The sequence below is a fragment of the Miniopterus natalensis genome, chromosome 2 (genome assembly GCF_054644295.1).
Source record: "Miniopterus natalensis isolate mMinNat1 chromosome 2, mMinNat1.hap1, whole genome shotgun sequence".
Lineage (NCBI taxonomy): Eukaryota > Metazoa > Chordata > Mammalia > Chiroptera > Miniopteridae > Miniopterus > Miniopterus natalensis.
In genome coordinates, this window is record NC_142082.1 from 91,778,399 (window position 1) to 91,798,391 (window position 19,993).

Consider the following 19,993-nt stretch of genomic DNA (forward strand, 5'->3'; position numbering starts at 1 on the left):
AGCAAATTTTACTTAAAAGTCTGATATTTTATTTTAGCCAGTCAACTTGGAGCACTGAATATACTTTGTACATTTAAACCATACTTTTCTTAATTTAAAATCTTTATGAAGTGCTGGTGGCACATTAACATCCATTTTTGTAGTTTGCATTATATTTTGAAATAGAGACAGTCATCAGTGCCAATGGTTAACTTGTACTGCAGAAAAAGACAAGTATTCCAGTGTTCCTATTAGTAAATGCCATACCTGTTTTAGAAAAATGTCATTCCATTATCTTAGGAAGTCAGCATATTATAGTTGACTATCTTTAATATGCAGGGTGGTTTAGATTGCTATAAACTACTATACAACAAAATGGTAACTGAAGTTGCTGAGTTACTGCAATATAGACTGGCAGGGCAAACAGAAATATTTTTGAAGTTTACCAAGAACCATTTTAAAAGCCCTCAGCAGGCTTCTGTGCCACTGGTGCTGTTTGACTGTGCATTGTCTGAATGTGCTTTCTCCCTTTCATTTTTGTTTTCATCACTCTCAGGAAAAGCACCTTTTTATACCTGCCTACATTTACATAACTTTATTTCCTTCCTCCCTTTTGCAGCAGTTGCGATTCTTGCAGCATCAAATGGCTATGGCAGCAGCAGCACAAACACCTCAGCTACATCGTCAACGGCATACAGGCAGCCAGTCAAAAAGTAAAACGAAGAGAGGCACACCAACCACTCCAAAATTCTGAATCTTGCATTAATTTTTCTTTTTTAAAAATGTAAGAGCAATGAATCAAAAGGAATCTGAGTTTCTACTTCATTTTTGTTTTTAAAAACATACCAGTATTTTACATTGCTTAATGTACAGACTTTATACATAAGCACAACCCTATGATTTTTAAATAAAAACAGGGAAATGCTTTAATAAACCATTAGGGTTGGTTTAAGTCACTGCTTTTTCAAAATTGTTTCACTGTACATAATACATGTAGAATACATGTAGAATACAAGTGGAAGTGGCCTAAGAAATACTAGAAACATCTTTCGGAAGAATGTAATTTGATATTTATTTAGTATAAAAGATTTGTGCACAGTGTAACAAATACAGTTTTTACAAATATATTTTGAAAATGTGGTTATTTGGGTTTCATACTCTTAATTATTTCATCCATCAGTTTTTTTACTTCTTTGTGTCTTGTAACTGCTCGGCTCATACAGTCCTGAAGTTTAGCTCCAGTCAGCCCACTTCCACCTGAAAAATTATTGTGCCAGCACTTTTAATATATGTTACTTTACTTGTAATGATCGTCATGTCAAGTTATAAACCAAAAACTTCAGTCATGTAAACCAGGGGTATGGTTAAGATTGCCAAGTTGTTTTAAGACCTCCAAGTCATTCCAATTCATGTTATAAGTTTAAGAACCACTGGTACACAATATAAAAATGTAAGGAATTTGAGGTAACAAACTGTCATCCTAAACTTGCTGCATTAGGTAAACAGTAAAACATCCCACATTTCATTTGGCCCACCCCCACCCCCTCCACCAGTGTAAAAAGTTCACATAGAGTTTTTCATCCAAATATTTAGGACTGAAATAGAAGGAACATGCCTGGTTTGTGAAGACAACATAGCTTGCCTTCCTCATCCATTACTACTGTTAGGGTTCCAGTTGCCAGATACTCCTCCTCTCCAGTAGGGTCAACTATGAGCAGAGTGCTGTTTAAAAATTTTTTGAAGTATAAATTATCAATCCATGAAACATTTTATTTTAGAAGAATACTTAATACACAATTTTTATATATTTAACTTACTCATCAAATACTGCAAAGGAGGTAGCAACTGGATGAGTTCTAACGTTCAAATAACTTTTCTTCTTTAAATTAACTTCTACAGTTTCTTCATTCATAGTAACTTCAGGCAACTGTACTAGAAAGAGGCAAATATGTTGTGTCTCTAGTGTAAGTAACAAATACAGCTTTCTATGCTTTCTTAATTCACTTTTCCCTGTTTAACTTGTCCAGAAGTACTCTTAGAAAACTTATTTTAGAACATTAAGATAAATGCAGTATATATAAACATAGTTATTAATTTAGAAACACTAAAATGAATGATAGCTGAATCATAACAAAAACCTAAAAAGTTTGAGGAAGTTTAACAAAACAGACAGAATATTCTGACACATAAGGAATACTGCCTTTTATTAAGGTTGCTTACCATTTTTTAAAGCTGCCAACAAAGCAAATGTACAGGCATCCAAAATATTTCCATCATAGTCGAGGCAAATGAGATCACAGTATAGAACCCAAGCAAGCTAAAATAGAGTTTACACAAAGTAAATTAAAGCCTTCAGATGGGTAGAACATGGTATTTGGGTCAACTTACCACAGAACACTTAAGCAAGATAACCTTCAAGGCTCAAAAACTTACCAAAAAAAAAAAAAAACCTTTAAGAAGTCAGTCAAAAAAAAGTGGACGTTTTGTAAAAGCTGGCTTTTGACTACCAAGCTGACAAGAGACAAACATTTCCATTCCTGTTGCTAACTCAGCAGATGAGGGAAATACTTTTGAAAGTCTCAAATGAAAATCAAAATATATTTTCCCAAAGAAACCTTAATACACTGCATGCTTAGGTTTTACAAGCTAATAAATATGTAATCAAATAGAAAGAGCCTATAGGTTCTAGTCAGCTTAGTTCTAAGTTTTCAAATAGACTTGGAATTTACAGTGTGGATTAGCTGATCAGATATCAATATGATATAAGGAATTAAAAAAGAATATTATAAAGAATTAACCTCAGCTTAATGTAGCTCCAAGTCAGGCAACAAATTAGTCAAAACTGGTTGTCTTTTACAAACTACATAGTTACAGAAAAGGAATGATGTTTTTACTGAATTCCACCTAAAAACAATGAAGACATCTGCAGTGTAAAGGCTACTGTGGTTTGTTAATTTCCATATCTACTCCCCATAAAACACTTCATAAATAAAAAAAAGTTCATAGCTTCTTTATTTCTCTTACCTTTCCTGGAGAAATGCATAAGTCCTCTTTCTGAATTATCTGTGAACTTGATTTAATAACAACACAGTAAATGAAAGGTCAAAACTACCTGAAAATGAATGGTAGTCATATTTTATCCTGATTATCTTACTTTTCAATGATATCTGCAATGAACTGGCTAGCCACTTGGGCCTCTTCTCCAGGAGGTCCAGACCGAAATCTCGATGAACACAGAGGTGGTAGATCCACATTAGGAACTGAAAGAAACACTCTGAAACTATGAAACAAACTTCACTTCTGGTTTATGGAAGTGTTAAATAAAGGTAAAACCACTGCAAGCGTACTATAGCCATAGATAGGTTTTTCCAAGTGGAAAGAACCGTAACATTAATTATATTGTTTTTAGTTTTTATAAGACTGTTAAGCTTGGATAGAATAAAATCTTGTATTTCTGACATTTTACCACACAAATACCAAAAAAGCGCACTTAATGTTTAAATCTTTTTGCAAGTGTTCTAGATTCTTTCAAAACACCTCAATCTGTAGCCGAAGGTAGCCCCTCTCTACTCATACCCTACTGTTCTGCATTTTAAAAATGTTGGTTCCTACCATAAAGAACAGATGGTCCAAGTCAAGAAAAAAATCGTATAGTGGGCCCTGGCCAGATGGCTCACTTGGTAGGAACATCCCACGCACAAAAAGGTTGCAGGTTCGATTACTGGTCAGGGCACATACCTAGGTTTCGAGTTGATACCTGGGTGGGGTGTGCGCTGGAGGCACAACCAGTTGATGTTTCTCTCCTGTCCTCTCTCTCTCAAATCAATAAAAACATATCCTCTTGTGAGGATTAAAAAAAAAAAAAATCACGTGGTATAGATGAAGAACATGAAAACAGGAAAGTCTGCAATTACAGCCCTTTGCCTAGGAGATTCTATTTTCTTGGTTGATGACATCTTAATGTATAAACAAAAATGGAACAAGTTTGAAAAATTTTTTAAATTCTCTATTTTGTTATGCTACCTTCTAACAGAAAACTTCAGGAATGTCTGCTTCATTCCTGTATATTTCTGATTATTATAATTTTCTCAACTACTAGGATTTAACTACAATATTAGTATTAAATGTGTTAAAGCATTTGTATTAAAATTACAAAACCATATAACTTACCAACATATCCTTTATCAGGGGCATCTGTTGGGGGTGCTGCAAATTCCTACAGAAGTAAACAAATGTTTCCTATGAAAGAAGCTACTAAAAAATTGTAAAGATAGCCATCAGTTATGGAAGGCTCTACCAAAGACCATATTAACTAGTTAACTATCACATTATGAGCATCTATGCTTGGGGAGTTGTGTCAGGGGCTCTACTGGCACCAACCCTCACATTAGCTCTGCAGTAATAAGGCAGTAGAGCATAGTTAACAATACCAGAGTGCTACCCATCAAAATTTTTTTAAAATTTGGATTTCAAATGCTCCACTCTCACAATTCAGTAGCCAAGAATCTGAATTTAAACTCAGTGTGATACTGGCACAGCCAAATTTAGGAAATGATGGTAACAGGAACTAAGCAAGAGCTCTGGAATGACATGCTTCATATGTCAGACCCACACGTTTTGGCTGTGACACTTTAAATTTCTTAACCTCTTACCATTCAATTTCCTTATCTGGAAAATGGGAAGTTAATGTGGCCTACTTTAGGGACTGTTAACGAGGGTCAAATGAGATAATGCTGCTAAATCCCTAATATAAAACTTGGCAGTCAGTGTTCAAATCTTATTGTTAGATATCACCCCAGCTTTACCGAGGAAGAATCTGAACTTAGGTAAAGTAGGAGTGCAGTGCAGTCAGAAGTTCTATTTATGAGCCTTATGTTCCTGGACAAGTTACTGAAACTCATGTAAAACAGGAGACAAAAATTATACCTCAAATGACTGTTCTGAGGACTAAAATTAATTCTGTAAAGCAACTAATACAAGGTGCCTGAAACATAACAGGTAATAAGTACATGGTAGCTCTTATTCCCTCAAGACTTTCTTTTGAACATTCTCAATTTTCTACACAAATGCCACCACTGAATAAAAAGATGTTACCAAAAATCAATTTCTCAAATGACACTCAAATTCTTAAAAAATTAAAGGCAGAATTTTGAAAATTATTTTATTTCAGTACATTTGATGAACATCCATGAATTATAATTGAATCATTAAACTTGAGTCGTATTATCTAATACTCAAAGATGAAAGTTCTTGGGACATGAAAAAATAGTAAAAGCTGACACCTGACTGCCTAGTCAACAGAATTACTAGTGTATATTACAATCTAATCAGTATATGAAGATAATCTGGTAACTCTGGTAAGACATTATTAAACCTACCGCTTTAATTCCACAAATCACTGCAGTATTTCCCAGCTTCACTAGAGCAGAACCATCAGCAGTACTAATTGAACCTAAAAAGATAAGTATTTAAGCAAAATGAAAAAGTCCACACATGAAGTGTTTTCGCTTTCTACATGATTTTATATTGCTACATAAGTCAGTTGCTTATGAAATTTATTACTAGCTCAAGGTTCTTTAAAGTGGTATAACTACTTAAAACTACTGTTTTAAGAATTATTCACCTGCCCCTGAATTTGAGTTAATCATTTTTCATTCAGTCACAGCACTGCATAGATAAAAATCTCTCCACACAAAATCAATGGAATCCCTTAAACATGGTAGAATTTGGCCAAAATACTGTGTAAGTGGCTTAGAGGCTAAAATTTGGGAATGCTGTACAGGTAAAACTGGAAAATTCCATGTTTGAAACAACAGGTTTAATAAGTTTACAACATAAAAATCCATGTGTTGGAGGTATGGAAGGAAGGGGGAAAAACTCTTTATAGTTACTTTAAAATTTTAAAGAGCATATAAATTGAGAGAACAGTGAGTTTTAAAAAACCTTTACAAATAAAAATACTAGCATTAAACAAGAAAAATTCTATTTTCGAAACTGAAGCAACTTCAACAGTCTATTATAGAACTCAAAATATCCTCACCTATGTTAACAGTTGTGGTTCTGAATTCACCAAGTTCTCTTCCATCAGGACGGCAGTTCTCTTTCTAAATAAATATATATGAAAGTAAATTACATCTACACGTACATTTCACACAGAACCTGGGAAAACACATTAAACTTTGTTAGTTGAAATTTGAATTTTTTTGAGGTATAATTGACCTAAAACACTAGTTTCAGGTGTACAACATAACAATGAATATTTGTATACTGTATATGAAAATTGTCTTTTAAAGCATATATTATCAAAAGGCGTAACATCTACATAACCACTTTTACTCACCAAAAATCTCCTGTAATACTCCAGAGGTTCCACAGTTCTGAAACGTGTTAAAAATATATCTGACGTTAATGAATCAACATAAACCCAGAAACTGGCAAAGATCTTAAAAGTGTAATGATGCGGAATAAATCTCCACAACGTGTAAGTTTCCTTCATAAATTCATAATGTGTACGTTGCCACATATAACTAATTATAAAAAGTAGATACTCTTGCTGTAGCAATCCCACTTAAATGCTGTCCTTACCTCTGCCTTAAACAATTACAGGACTGGAGCCCAAAGCCTTTGGGCATCTTTAAGACGATTAATTCAGGTGTTGTCACACTCGCTCGGAAGCAAGGATTCTTAGCATGAAATAAAGTGACACCTTTATTTTCACTATCCTATAACTGAAATTTAGCATAGCCATCAATTACGACTGTGGGCAATAAACCATTAAAATATTAGCAGTACCTGCGACTTTAACCACCACAGACACCGAAGGTTTTCGTTTTTACTTAATTGTCGAAGGAATGTGTACTAATCGTTACTTTTAAATTTCAGGAGTTATAGACTCCCCGGTAGATTTTGCTTAAGAAAGTTAATTTTAAAGCACTGTATCATACACTGGGGAGTTTATACAAATAGATAACTGTTTCGATACAATTGGTTTCCTTTGGAATCCTATTTATCGGCTTAAAAACCTGACCAAGAAAGAAAAGCTATAGGCTTCACACACACACACACGCCTATGTAAAAATCTTGCCAACAAGGCACAGTCCTCTTAGAAATAAATTACGGGAGGAGAATGCAGTGGCATGTGGTTGTGATGCAACGCTCTCTCAGAAACATACAACTGTCTCTCCTGGGGCTGCATGTCCACTACCAAGCCGCAGTGCTCGTCATACCGTTGAAATTAACCAAGTTACTAATAACAGGACAGGAGAAAAGGGAAGGTCAAATACTCCAACCCAAGTACCCAATGGGGAAGAGGACACCCCACCTCCACCGATAATACTCTCAGCGGGTACTGATCTCGCTACACACAGACCCATCAGTCTCACTGGCTGAAAGAAGTCCCCTTTTCTTTCCCTACGACCACCTCCAGGTCCTCCCTAACCCCTGGCATCCGCGGGGGTAGAGAAAATCCCAGCTAAGGGTTAAGAGAAGCCGCCATCCGCCAGGGCATAAACCCGAGCACACCAAGGGCCGATACTCACTTGAACCCGGCCGCCATCTTCCCGTCCGCGCTCCTGCGCCTGCGCCTGCGCCTGCGCGAGCGACATCCAGCCTCCCGGCCCGGCGCTTGCTCCGCCTCCACACTTTCGTCTAGGACGCCAGTGGGCCCCAACGAGGAGACCCTAAAAGCCAGGGCGTAGCAGGGGTGGTTCCTGGCTCGCCTTTGTTTCGACAGTCCCTAGCTAGAAGCCTCTCTAGGTTTCCTTGCTTTCTACGCGTTTTGACGAATCCGCTATTAGAGTTGAACGTCTCTTCTTAGAAACTGTGGTAGTTCAGGAGTTTAAGAGAAAACCGAATTTATTAGCATATAATCCAGTATTGAGTGTGAAGCATTACTGTAAAGTTTCTGCGCCCTTTTCCCGCTTTTGTTTTAGGCTAGGCCCGAGTTTTTATTCTCCCAGGTAAAGAGCTCCCACCTCCAGCACCGGAGGTTACGTAAATTTCCTGTGCGCTCACTATCCGCTCCAGGTTATGCTTTGCAAGTTCGCGGGGCGGGCTCCAAAGGAGCTGCTGGTTTTGTAGGTTGTGTCATGGCTCAAGGCTTCACCTCCCTTCTGGACAGCGTTGCCAGATAAAGTAAAGAACAATTAAATTGGAATGTCAGATAAACAAAAAGTAATTTCCTACTATGAGTATGCTCCCAGTGATGTATGTTAGTGGTTCTTAGCAGGGGCTGGGGGAGTGGGTGAGAGTTTTAGAAATAATGGTGATGGTTGCAGAAAATTGTAAATGTAACAAATGCCACTGTATTGCACATTTAAAATGGTTAAAATATAAAAAGATTATCTGAGTTTTTAAAAATTACGTAACACACCAAAACTTTTAAATGGGAGGGTTGTATGGTGTGGAAATTAGATATTAATAAGGCTGTTAAAAAAAACAAAACAAAACTTGCTTATCTGAAATTCAAATTAAGTGGACAGCCTGTATTTTTACTCGCTAATTCTGGCAACCTTACTTCGGTACTGAAAACCCAGCCCACAAATACTACGTGTTCTTCACTTCGCCGCGCGAGGGCGCTGTGGGCAGCAGGTGCCGGGCCAGCGCAGCCTCTCTGCCGAAGGGAGGCGGGGCTTTGGGACCGGCTTCCGCAAGTGTGTAAGTGCTGGATAGGGCGGCGGCGTCTGCAGCCGGGCCATGGAGGATGGCTTCGCTCCCGCTGCAGCTGGTGGTGCTCGGCGCGGTGCTCTGTGTGCTGCTGGTGGCCGTAGCCCTGATACTGGTGAGAAGAGGGACTGGGGACTAACGAGGGCCTGGGTTCATTGCTCTCCTGAAGACAGGGCCCAGGCGTGCTGTCCGCTCTGCCGGCTCTCCGGTGTCTTTCACCGTGCTTCCCCCCAAGCCTTGACCCCCGAATTCCTCTTCTGAACTTCACGCCCCCTTTCTTCCGTGTTCATCTTTATTTTGGAGCTCCATCTCCCTACGTACCCAGAGCCTTGTACTTTTGTTTGTTCACTTTGGGACGTGCCCACCCGCTCTTCACTCCCTCGTGGCCCCGGACCCGCCGCCCAACCTCTCCAAGACTTCCTCCAGGGTCTGCAGCTTGTGCAGTTCTGGCCCCGCTGGAGAGGTCTTGAGTCCCTAGAAGGTGAGTGCTCTCTAGACTCCCTTTTCCTCATGTGGCTAAGCAAATAGCGGTGGCAGAGCACTAACAAAAGTCATGTTACAAATTGGAATAAATTAATGGACCAAGAAGACCCACCAGGAACACAGAAAGACCAAGCCTGATGTTACCATCTGCTTGGGGGTGGTTATGTGCCAGAATTAAACACTCTAAATTTGCTGCCTCAAAATGATGCAGTACAGTAGAATTCAAGCTAAGATTTTCTTTGCCATTATTGTGGAAACACAGAAAGATTGTAAATACTTGCTGATCCATAAGTAGTAGAAAGTCTGCCAAGAACTTTTCCCCATATAATTTGGAATGAGCCTGCTCTGTAGTTAGTTAATGGAGGGGTTTCAGCTTCCTTGACATTCAGATTAGCAGCCAGGAAGGCCTCTCTGTCGTCTTGGCAGAAAGTCTATAAACTCACAGCTTAGAAACAGTTTAGATAGAGAAAAAGCACTGTATCCTGATTTCTTTGGTGATTTGTGTCTGAATGAGAGAGGAGTCCTCTTTTTCCCTTAATGGTATATGGAGATTTTAGATTTTTTCAGGGTTTTGAGCAAATCAGGTTGTGGGCATGGCAGGGTTTGACAAAAATCATAGATTGATCTGCCTTATGTTGAATCTGTTCCAGATTTACATGTGTACATTGAGTTTGTACTGGAACTATTTGAAGTGATTATAAGAGCTACTATTTATTGAGTACTTACAATATATTGGGTATTATATTCAGTGTTTAACAGGATTATCCAATTTGATCTTAAAACAACACTGACAAATGTTACTAGCTTCATTCAACTGGTGAAGAAACAGGTTAGAGAGAAGAACTCATACACTCAGATGTCACACAGCTTGTGGAACTTTTTTAAAAATGCCAGAGCATGCCCTGCCCGACATCGCTCAGTGGCTGAGCATCGACCTAGGATCCAGGAAATGGCAGTTGGATTCCCAGACAGGGCTCATGCCTGGGTTGTGGGCACGATTCCCAGTTGAGTTTGTGCAGGAGGCAGCCGATCAATGACGACTCTCTCATCACTGATGTTTCAGCTCTCCCTCTCCCTCCCTCTCTCTGAAACCAATAAAGATATATTTAAAAATAAATTAATAAAATAAAATGCCAGAGCAGGTAATTATTACCCAAAAACCCCCACTAATCTTGTTATATGTATATTATATATATATCCACCTTCCATACATACTTTCTCCCCACCCCACTTCTTTCTGGATTATTTTAAAGCAAATCCAAGACATAATATTTTATCTGTAAAGCCATAGCGTTTATCTCTAAAGATAGGAACCCTTTTAAAATATAATGGCAGTAGGATTCTCACAAATAATTTTTTTATGTTAACCATTACTTAGTGGTTTTAAATACCCCACCAGTTCCAATGTCTCATGTATATCTTAGCAAGTTTTTTCCAGTCAGCATTCACACACACTTAGCATTTCATTGGTATGGCTCAATCTATAACAATTTCTCTTCCCTTTTTTACCCCCTTATCTTTAACAAGTGGTCATTTTTCCTGTGGAATTTCTCACAGTCTGCATTTTACTGGCTGTACGCACGTGGTGCCTTTTAACATCTTACTCTGTCTCCTGAATTTCTTGTAAACTAGTAGTTACATCTAGAGACTTGATGAAATGTATGTTTGAGTTTTTTAATCAAGAAAAGTGTGTGAGTGATGCTGAATACTTCCTCTTTTATCTCATCAGGAGACGTATAATGTATGATCTCTCTGGTGTTAAGATGTTGTTAGTCTGACCCACCAGTTAAAAAATTTATCATTTACCTAATGGTTTTAGCAGTCATTGATGACCACTACCTAAATCCTTATTTCACTGGGAGTATACCTAAACCCATTATTTCACTGGAAAAAGTAGAATATTCTAATTGTATCATTCCTTTTTCATATATTAGAAATCTGTAATGAAAAATAATTTAATCCTCAGCTATCAATTAACCTGAAATACCATTCATACATAAAAGGTAAGATAGAAAGCCAGTTTTCAAAATAATGACATAGTTTCCTGGCATCTTACAAAGGTGACCAATTAATTTTTTATTTTTAGTATCATTATGAATCCATGATTTAAAATATTTTCACCCTAGCCAGTTTTGCTCAGTGGTTAGAGCATCGTCCCTTGTACTAAAGGGTCTGGGTTCGATTCCAGCCAAGGCACGTACCTCAGTTGCAGGCTCAATCCCAGGCCTTGGTCTTGGCAAGTGCAGGAGGCAACCGGTCGATGTGTCTCTCTCACATCGATGTTTCTCTCTCTCTCCCTCCACTCTCTGAAAAAGCAATGGGAAAAATATCCTCAGGTGAGGATTAAAAAAATACATATATATATTTTAATCTGTTTCAATGGATTGCAGTAATTTGATGCTCAAATCCTCCCATCATAAGCCAATGAGAGCACCTCAAGTTGGCTACTTTGTCCCTTTTGCATGGCCCTCATTATCATTGATATGCTATTCCTCCATTGCCCATTTCCTGCCCCATACCTGAATCATCCATTCCTCTTAGGAGCACTGGATTGCTTTTAGTGGGAGATGGAATTTAGAAAACACAATCTGGACACCAGGTGTGCAGAGCAGTAACTATGACCTACTAGTCTGGTTATTGTCCGTGCTCACCAGTCAAAAACATATGCAATTTCAGTATGTACCCAATGGAATATTATAAATGGTTGTCAAATTACAAATGAGTAACATCCCAAAAATATGTAGACTAATTATTTAGAAAGCAGAAAGTGTGCCAATAGAAACACTATTGCAAGGAATTGTTATTTCCAGAGCTAGTTCCTAATCACATACGGAAGGGAGCTATATAATAGTAGTAGTACATGGCACCTACCAATATTTGATACATAGCCTACAAGTTTGATACTTTACTCCAGAAAATACTGTATTCTGAGTTGAAATCTGGGGTAAGTACCAAAAATTTTTGAGCATTACCAGGCCCCACTATGGGGATTGGGAGAATCTTCTCTTCATACCCTGGGTGGACCCGTTCCTGGATGGGAGGTCTGCCCTCATCCCACATGTTCCAACTGCTATATGAACTTGTCCTCTGTCACATACAGGCTCCAAGTAGGGATGGAACCTCACTGTGTATATGCCCGGGATTGGGAGTTTGGTGCATCTAAACTCCGCACAGTGAGCGGATCGTACTTCTGTAATTTGTTCCCTATTAGATTTGGGATGACAGAGGCCTAGGGAATGACAGATAGGAAGAGACAAAGAGCCTCTTAAGGTATTAATACCTTACTATGGATAATAGGACAATCATCATTCTTAAGACTGGTTTGAATTTTGGAGTCATGTCAAGACCATTGTTAACGGACTAAAAACTGAGAATAAATATTTCAACAAAGGGGGAAAAAAAAAAATCACATAAGTGATACAGTGTTCAAACATAATGAATGTAAAAGAGGTCAACCTAACAACTTATTTTTTTAACATACCTGCTTTTAGATTTCCTTTGTTGCATTTATAACTGCTACGGAAATGCCACCCCTTCATCGACATGAAGAAGAAAAGTTCTTCTTAAATGCCAGAGGACAGAAGGAAACTCTACCCAGCATAAGGGACTCACCTACTAAACAACTTTCTATTGTCGTGCCTTCATACAATGAAGAAAAACGGTGTAAGCCTTATTTGATTTTCTGGTAAGGGATGATTTGGGAAGAAATGAAAATTTATAGTATTGGATTTTACTCTCTTTCCCAGAACATTAGTAGATGTGGTCTAGTTTGTTGGTAGTTGCAGCTCAGAAAAGGGGAAGAGAATATTAGCTGTGAGCCATGAGCAGCAGCATGAAATAATGAAATGGAAGTGTTCTGGAGGAGTAATGAGTAAGATGTGAACAGTTGACAAGTGTTCCAAATGAAAATGAGTAGTGCAGGAAGGTCCCAGAGGAGCCCCTTAGATTATACGGATTTATTCCACAAGTAAACTCTGAGTATGTTAGAATTTGATAAATCATTTTCAAAAGCAATTTTTAATATACTTTTTTTTTTCTTTAAGTGCCTATAATGATGGATGAAGCTCTGGGCTATCTAGAAGAGAGACAGGTATTATGGTTTCTCTTTCAATATAATGTCTCCAATTAAAACTAGGCCAGGTCACCAACTTGTGGACCCCAGACCATATCCACTGTGAGGGGCAGTGTCAGCCCTGCTTGGGCCATCATTATCACTGGCCTCCCTGTGCTCAGCTTGTGGCCAGGCAAGCCCAGCATGTAGCCTACTACCTCCAGAGGCAGGTGGATGACCCAAGAGCAAACTGTAAAGCTGAAATTTCTCTTATGTACCTGCCTACCTACTTTTTATACTCTCTTACCTGATGGTATACATAAAAATTGAGTGATAGAGTGTCTTCAGACTTTGTGTGACAGCACAATGCTCTTTTCGCTTTTGTGACTTTTTAAGAAGTTTATTTGAAATACTTATAATTAAGGTGAAGTTATTTTGTATTTCTTTATTATTCTTATGAGTCCCCTGTCATTTATTTTCCTCTTCTTTCCCTGCTAAAGAAAAGAAGGGTAATATGTGCCACTGTTTTATATCATCAGCTGCTGTTGGAATCTCCTTGAAGAGTTTAAGAAAAGAAATAAGCTTTGTGGCTGAATCTTTTTAAAGAAAATTCCTTGTTTTGATTTACTTTAGTTTTAGGTTTTTTGTGTAAAGGGGAAATAGAAGACTCATCAAAAGAGAGGAGTTTGAATTATCTACTCAAAAATTAAATTTAAAGAAAAGGGAAAAGGAATTGAGGCCTTATTGTATATGAGGCTTCTACCTCTTCTATTACACATAATCTTTACACCAGCCACATAGACTAGGTTTTTTTTTGTTTTTAATGAGAAAATGGGCCAAAAATGTTAACTTGCCTAAGATCATAAGGCTAAGAAGTGCATCCAGATTGGAATCTGCACTCTCTGACTTCAAACCTCCTGGGCTTTTTTCTCATACACCTGGTAGCATCTCTCAGATGTGCTCAGCACCACAAGAACCTGGTTACTTCACTGACATGGTACAGAGTTGGCGATGGGAAGAACAGGATGCTCACAGAGACTTAACCAGTATCTGCCCTCTACTCCCACCCAGGGTCTCTTCTTTGCTCTGGCCTTTTTATTTTATGTGGCTTGTACACTTCTTTATACTCAACACTAAAACAATTATTTTTTAAATTTCTTACAATGTTTTTAGAATTCTCTATGGCAGTTATTCCAAATCATGGTATTTTATTTTTGCTTCTTACAGAAACAAGATCCTACTTTCACTTATGAAGTGATAGTAGTTGACGATGGCAGCAAAGACCAGACTTCAAAGGTAAGTAAACTTGCTTTTAGAATTGCCAGTAGATAGAAAATATGGAATAATTTAGCAAGTGTAAAATCTTAGTTTTGCTCATCAGAAGAGAGCCTAAAGCTTTGTTATAGTATGGGTAGTAGAAGCAGCAGAAAGATTTCATTTATGGAAAGCTGGAAAATCCACTGCTATTCCACTGTTCTGTGAGACCAGGGAAGCTTTGAAGATCACCAAGTTGAGAGACAACATGCACAACAACAGTTCGCATTGGCCAGTGGGGAATCCTCTTTGCCTATCAGTTTATGGTTCTTCTTTCCCTAAGCATGATTCTGTTCTTTATGCTACACCTTGCCTGACAGATTCTAAAGCAGTCATTTAAACAGGAAGATGCCTTCATATCACCACGCAATAGCAGGTGTGTCCTTTGTCATACCCCCATGTAGATTTACCCAAAGGAGGTAACAGTGTCTTCGAGTATTATCCCCTTTCATTTCTCCATTCCTAGACATGTAGCTGCCAGGCCCAAGTACACTGATTTTTGCAGTAGTACATTTATTAAGTCTTGCCAGTGATCCTGATAAATTATTCTTCAAACATCTAAATGTTTTTTATTAATAATGCTTTGCATTTTTCTTTGATAATTCCTATTTCTATAATAAAAGATTCATTTAATGGTGCTATAATATTCTTGTTAAATAGCAACATAATGTACCTTATAATAAATACAAAGGGAAACATCTGTTTACTTAATTATTCATCAGTAATGGTTTTTGTAAAATACCAATTATAACTGAAGTGCTGGGCACTGGAGGGACCATACAAATACATGAGCCCACCTCTTTGTGTAAGAAGCCTTCAGGACTGTCATGCAACATGCCTACACATTCTCCAATGCAGGTAAAAAGTGGGGCTGAAAATAAAATGCTATAAAGAATTTATGAGAAAGAGAAGTGACTTTTGAACTAAACCTTTAAGGGTGGTTATAACTAAGAACATAGAGGATAGTATATTCAGGTTGAAAAATAGTGTAAACAAAGGCATAGAGGCCAAAAAGTATTATGGGATCTCTTTCAGGAAGAATAAATGCTGCACTTTGAATAATAAATATGATGTGAAAAATATAAACACATACTATGCCTGAGATGTATTAGTATGTGGAGAGATATTGCTGCTGAGATTACAGAAGCAGCATCAGCCCAGCTGAGGAAAAGCAGCTTTTCAGTTCTCATATATTCCCTTGTCACAGAATTGCCAGAGATCCAAACATCACATCCTAAGCAGTAAGAAACAGTCAGGACATTAAGATTTGTCTTTGAGTGCCTCTCTCCTTTTTAATTGGAAATAGAAAGCTTTACCAGAAGCCTTATCCTCCAGCAGACCTCCAGTAGATTTCATAAGCCAGAATTGGTGGCATGACAACCCATGCCTGCAAGGGGGGCTGAGAAAGTACTTGGCAAAGAAGATTTAGACCAATCGTGATTCATTGCCTGGTGCTGTACACACTGTCACTATGCAAGACTGAGGCCATAACAGCAAGGAAGAAGGAGGCATTGTTTGTTGGGTAGGTAGCCAACAGTGCCTACCAGTGCTATAATAGGAATATGTACAGAGGACTGTGGCTGCATTTGTTCATTGAGATTAATCAATTCTAGACTATGTGTCAGGCACTAGAAATAGTAATCTTAGCTTTTAAGTAGCTTACTGTCTGGCGGGGAAGGTCTGCAGTTACAGTATGTGATGAGTGAAGTAAAAGTTAAATGGGAAAATGCCTTAGAACATATTAGAATTACTTTTCTTTTCCCTGGAGAGGAAGTTGAGGATGAGCATAGAAGCTAGGAAAAAGACACAGAGTTTGAACTTCATCTTAAGCTGGCCTGACAGGAGGGCAAACACCAGATGAGAATACCTTCACAACTGCCCATGGAAATAAGTGCCAAAAGGAGAGGGTGCCATCCATGAGGAGGTTAAGAGGGGTGATATGGAAAAGCAAAGGTTATGAGCTGTGCTGCAATGGCTTGAAGACTAAATAAGTGATGAAGAGATGTAGATGGCAATATATAGATGTATATATATTATAGATGTAGAACATTATTTCATGACTGATTACAAATCAAAGAATATATAAATAGATGTAGATCATTATTTCAAGACTTTGGCTATAAATCAAAGAATACTGGCAGTTTCTTAGGATAATAGTGAAATCAAAGGAAAGTTTTTAGTATGCTGGAGTCTTGCGCACGCTTGAGGCTGTGTATCCAGCAGAGAGGAAGAGATTGAAGATTCAGAAAAGGGTAAGTTATAGAATGGATATCTGCTGAGAAAGAAATTTGAGTGAGATTTGAGGGAAATGGTCCAGAATTCAAAAAACCTCTCTGGGGAATAAGATTGGTTGCTGACAAGTAAACAAGTCATTAAGCAGTATTGGAGGCTCAGGTCACAAGTGCGTACATTATCAAATGGATTTTGTTTTATTCTGGCAGCTCAGTAGCTTAGGTAGAGGAATCAAGATAATAAGGGACAGCAGCTTCCTGTTAAGGTGGTTCCTCTGCAGGAAAGTGAACTCTGACTTCAGCCCAGTAGGTCAATGTCATATCTTCACACCAGGAATTCAGCAGCTCCCCTGGGCCACCAAAATGCATGGTGGGTATAATCGCATCACAGGAAGAGGGCAACTGGAATAGCAGTGTTTAAGCCAAAATGAGAAACCCACTTTGTTACTATCTTCTAATCCAAGTTAATTTTTTTCTCACTTTTATGTAATTTGACAGGTAGCTTTTAAATATTGCCAGAAATATGGAAGTGACAAAATACGAGTGATAACACTGGTGAAGAATCGTGGGAAAGGTGGTGCTATTAAAATGGTAATACACAGTTTCAACATTTTTATCTAAAATATAAAGATATTTTGACCTTGGCTGGTGGTGCTCAGTGGTTAGAGCATCAGCCCACGCACTGAAGGGTCTCAGGTTCAATTCCCAGTCAAGGGCACATGCCGGGTTTGCAGGTTCGATCCCTAGCCCTGGTTGGAGCACATGCAGGAGGCAACCAATTGATGTGTCTCTCTTGCATCAGTGTTTTTCTCTCTCTCTCTCTCTCTCTCTCTCTCTCTCTCCCTCCCTCTCCCCCCCCTCTCCCTCTCTCCCCCTCCCCCCCTCCCTCCCTCTCTCCCTCTCTCCCTCTCTCCCTCTCCCTCTCCCTGTCTCTCTCTCCCTCTCTCTCTCTCCCTCTCTCTCTCCCTCTCCCCCCATCCCCCTTCCACTCTCTCTAAAAATCAATGGAAAAAATATCCTGGGGTGAGGATTTAAAAAATTAATTAAATAAATAAAATATAAAGCTATTTTGAATAACCTCTTTTGTAGACTGTAGTCCATGTGAATTCTACAGCTAGCTAGTTGAATACCAGGATTTCAAGTTAGTGGGAAATTACTTTTAATAATAGCTTTATACATATATGTATATTTGATCAAATCTGAAAATATTCCATATCTATAACATACTGGTTGATTCAGAAAAATGTTTATCTTAATCAAAGTTTAAAATGTTACTATTTTCCTGTATCTTTGGTAGAGTCACTGGATAGTAAGATTATGTTATTATTTATTTATTTATTTATTTTGCAATTTACAAAATAAGCATGGTACTGTAAATTAAGACCAATCTGATATGGTCTATTCTGATGAAATTTATAGTCTAATAGAAAAGGTGATTGGACTTATAAGAGAGAAACAAATGAAGTGCTATAGAAATTCCAAGGAAGAAGAGATTACTTTCACCTGAGCATATTAGGTAGGACTCAAGATACACTAACAAAAAAAACAAAAGTCACGTGAAAAAAAAATTCAAATAATAATTTCCTAAATGACTCAGAGTTTTATTCTTTATTTAGCACCTCCTCACCCTCCATAAAAGAAATCTAGATATTTAGACAGTCCAGGACTTGTTCAACAACTCCACTGTGCCATCAGAAACCCAGCTCCTACCTTTTCACTCCTTTTTCTTCAAGCACTCAGATGACTCCTGGAGCACTATCCATTACATCCACATTCTAGACAGGAGGAAGGACAAAGGGCAACTGGTTTCTCCCCCTTTAAGGAGCTTTCCCAGAAGCTCCACCCAATGACTGACTTAAATTTCACTGGCCAGAACAGTGTCACAGGGCTACCTCTATTTCCAAGGAAGGCTAAAAAATGTTTTTTCTAATATATTCATTCCCAACTACATCAGAGTTTCATTAGTAATGGAGAAGGAAAGAAAAGATATTGTGGTAGATAAATAGCAGTCTTAGGCACGTGAGGAAAATAGTAGACTTCACAAAGGAGCTATTGGCTGAAGCTAGGCCTCCAGTGATGGTGAGTTCTGGCTTTCACTTGTTTACTGATTATTTTGAACTGGACAGTAAATTAACCACTTCAACATAATTATCGAATTTAATCCTCATGTTGTCTCATGAGTTAGGTCCTATTATTTTGATTATATAGATGTGGAAATTGAGGCATAGATAGGTAGAGTAGATTACTCAGGGTCCCATAGATACTAAGTCTAGATTAGGTTAGGTTAACCCTGAAATCCATGTTTTTCCCTTGTTTAATACTGCATGGAGAGAGTTCTGAGAAGAGCATGCCAGTCAGCAAAGCAAGAAAAGACAGAAGTAGAAACTTTTGGTATATGTATTAAAAACAGTGAATCTTCTGGCTGGGTCACAAAATATGAATGAGAAAAAGAAAGTAGAATTGATGCAATATCATTGTGGGCTTTAAATTCATCTGTTCACTTATTTATTCAGCCAATATTTGAATTCCTACTACATGTCAGGCACTTTATTAAAGATACCAGGATGAAAGACACCATCCTATCCTTAAGGATATCAGTTTAACATTACTGTAAATGCTATAATAGACTATATGCGAAATGTTGGCACTACCCTTCACCGGGGAGGAGCAGCAAAAACTTTCCACTGGAGGTAAATTCTGAATGGAGTTTTCAAGGAGGATTAGGAATTATCCAGGCAAAAGTTGAGGCAGGGAGTTTGCAAAGGAGGAACATTACCAAAGGGACAATAAAGGAACTACTAGTGATCCTTGGGGTTTGACTTTAGAAATAAGGCCAGAGGGGTAGGTGAGTTCAGATCATGAACTTTGGGCTAGGGGCTTTTAGACTTTTAGCGTTGGCAGAGCAACAGCAGCCAGGGTAGTAGTTTAGGCAAGATATAATGAATATTATTTGGATTATGATAGTAACAAAACAAGAGAAGAGGATAAATGTAGGAGGTATTTAAAATGAGACTAAATTGGATCAAGTAATGGAGAGGAATGAGTTGCCAGTGGCCTTGGGTAACACTGGAGGAGGAGCTGATTTAAAAGACTATTTCGAGTTGAGTTGAAACCATATTAAGTTTGAGGTACAAAGTAGTGGTATTCAGAATAGCCTGGAAGAGGAGATGAGTGAGTCATCTACACACATCAGATGATATTGGAAGCCATTAAATTGGCAAGGAACAGGGAATAAAGAAGGGCCAGGACCAAGCAGTGGGAAAATGAGGCA

General features: G+C 38.2%; 3 protein-coding genes across 9 annotated transcripts in view; 2 read left to right on the plus strand and 1 right to left on the minus strand.

Moving 5' to 3' along the window:
* Positions 1 to 1,123, plus strand: part of SUPT20H (SPT20 homolog, SAGA complex component) — a 36,812-nt gene extending 35,689 nt beyond the window's left edge. For all 7 annotated transcript variants that reach the window (XM_016215765.2, XM_016215769.2, XM_016215767.2 and 4 more), the window contains one exon: positions 599 to 1,123. In XM_016215765.2, coding sequence (XP_016071251.2) covers positions 599 to 733 — 135 coding nt within the window. In that variant the 3' untranslated portion in view covers positions 734 to 1,123. The remainder of the gene's footprint in view (positions 1 to 598) is intronic.
* EXOSC8 (exosome component 8) lies at positions 1,027 to 7,555 on the minus strand. The gene is made up of 11 exons (XM_016215775.2): positions 7,518 to 7,555; positions 6,320 to 6,356; positions 6,020 to 6,083; positions 5,358 to 5,431; positions 4,150 to 4,195; positions 3,134 to 3,239; positions 3,004 to 3,049; positions 2,200 to 2,296; positions 1,797 to 1,911; positions 1,595 to 1,701; positions 1,027 to 1,236 (listed from the first exon to the last, which is right to left on the minus strand). Exons 1-11 carry the CDS (start codon positions 7,532 to 7,534, stop codon positions 1,121 to 1,123), a joined length of 825 nt encoding a protein of 274 aa, XP_016071261.1. The 5' UTR covers positions 7,535 to 7,555; the 3' UTR covers positions 1,027 to 1,120.
* Positions 7,556 to 8,673: 1,118 nt separating this feature from the next.
* Positions 8,674 to 19,993, plus strand: part of ALG5 (ALG5 dolichyl-phosphate beta-glucosyltransferase) — a 48,685-nt gene continuing 37,365 nt past the window's right edge. The window contains 6 exon segments of the mRNA XM_016215783.2: positions 8,674 to 8,688; positions 8,690 to 8,758; positions 12,618 to 12,789; positions 13,170 to 13,216; positions 14,405 to 14,473; positions 17,221 to 17,313. Coding sequence (XP_016071269.2) covers positions 8,674 to 8,688; positions 8,690 to 8,758; positions 12,618 to 12,789; positions 13,170 to 13,216; positions 14,405 to 14,473; positions 17,221 to 17,313 — 465 coding nt within the window.

Coding starts and splice junctions, on each gene's coding strand:
- EXOSC8 (XM_016215775.2), bottom strand. Junction 4,196..5,357: donor TGATTTGTGGAATTAAAGCG/GTAGGTTTAATA, acceptor TTACTTCTGTAG/GAATTTGCAGCACCCCCAAC. Junction 1,912..2,199: donor GTTGGCAGCTTTAAAAAATG/GTAAGCAACCTT, acceptor GCCTCTTTCTAG/TACAGTTGCCTGAAGTTACT.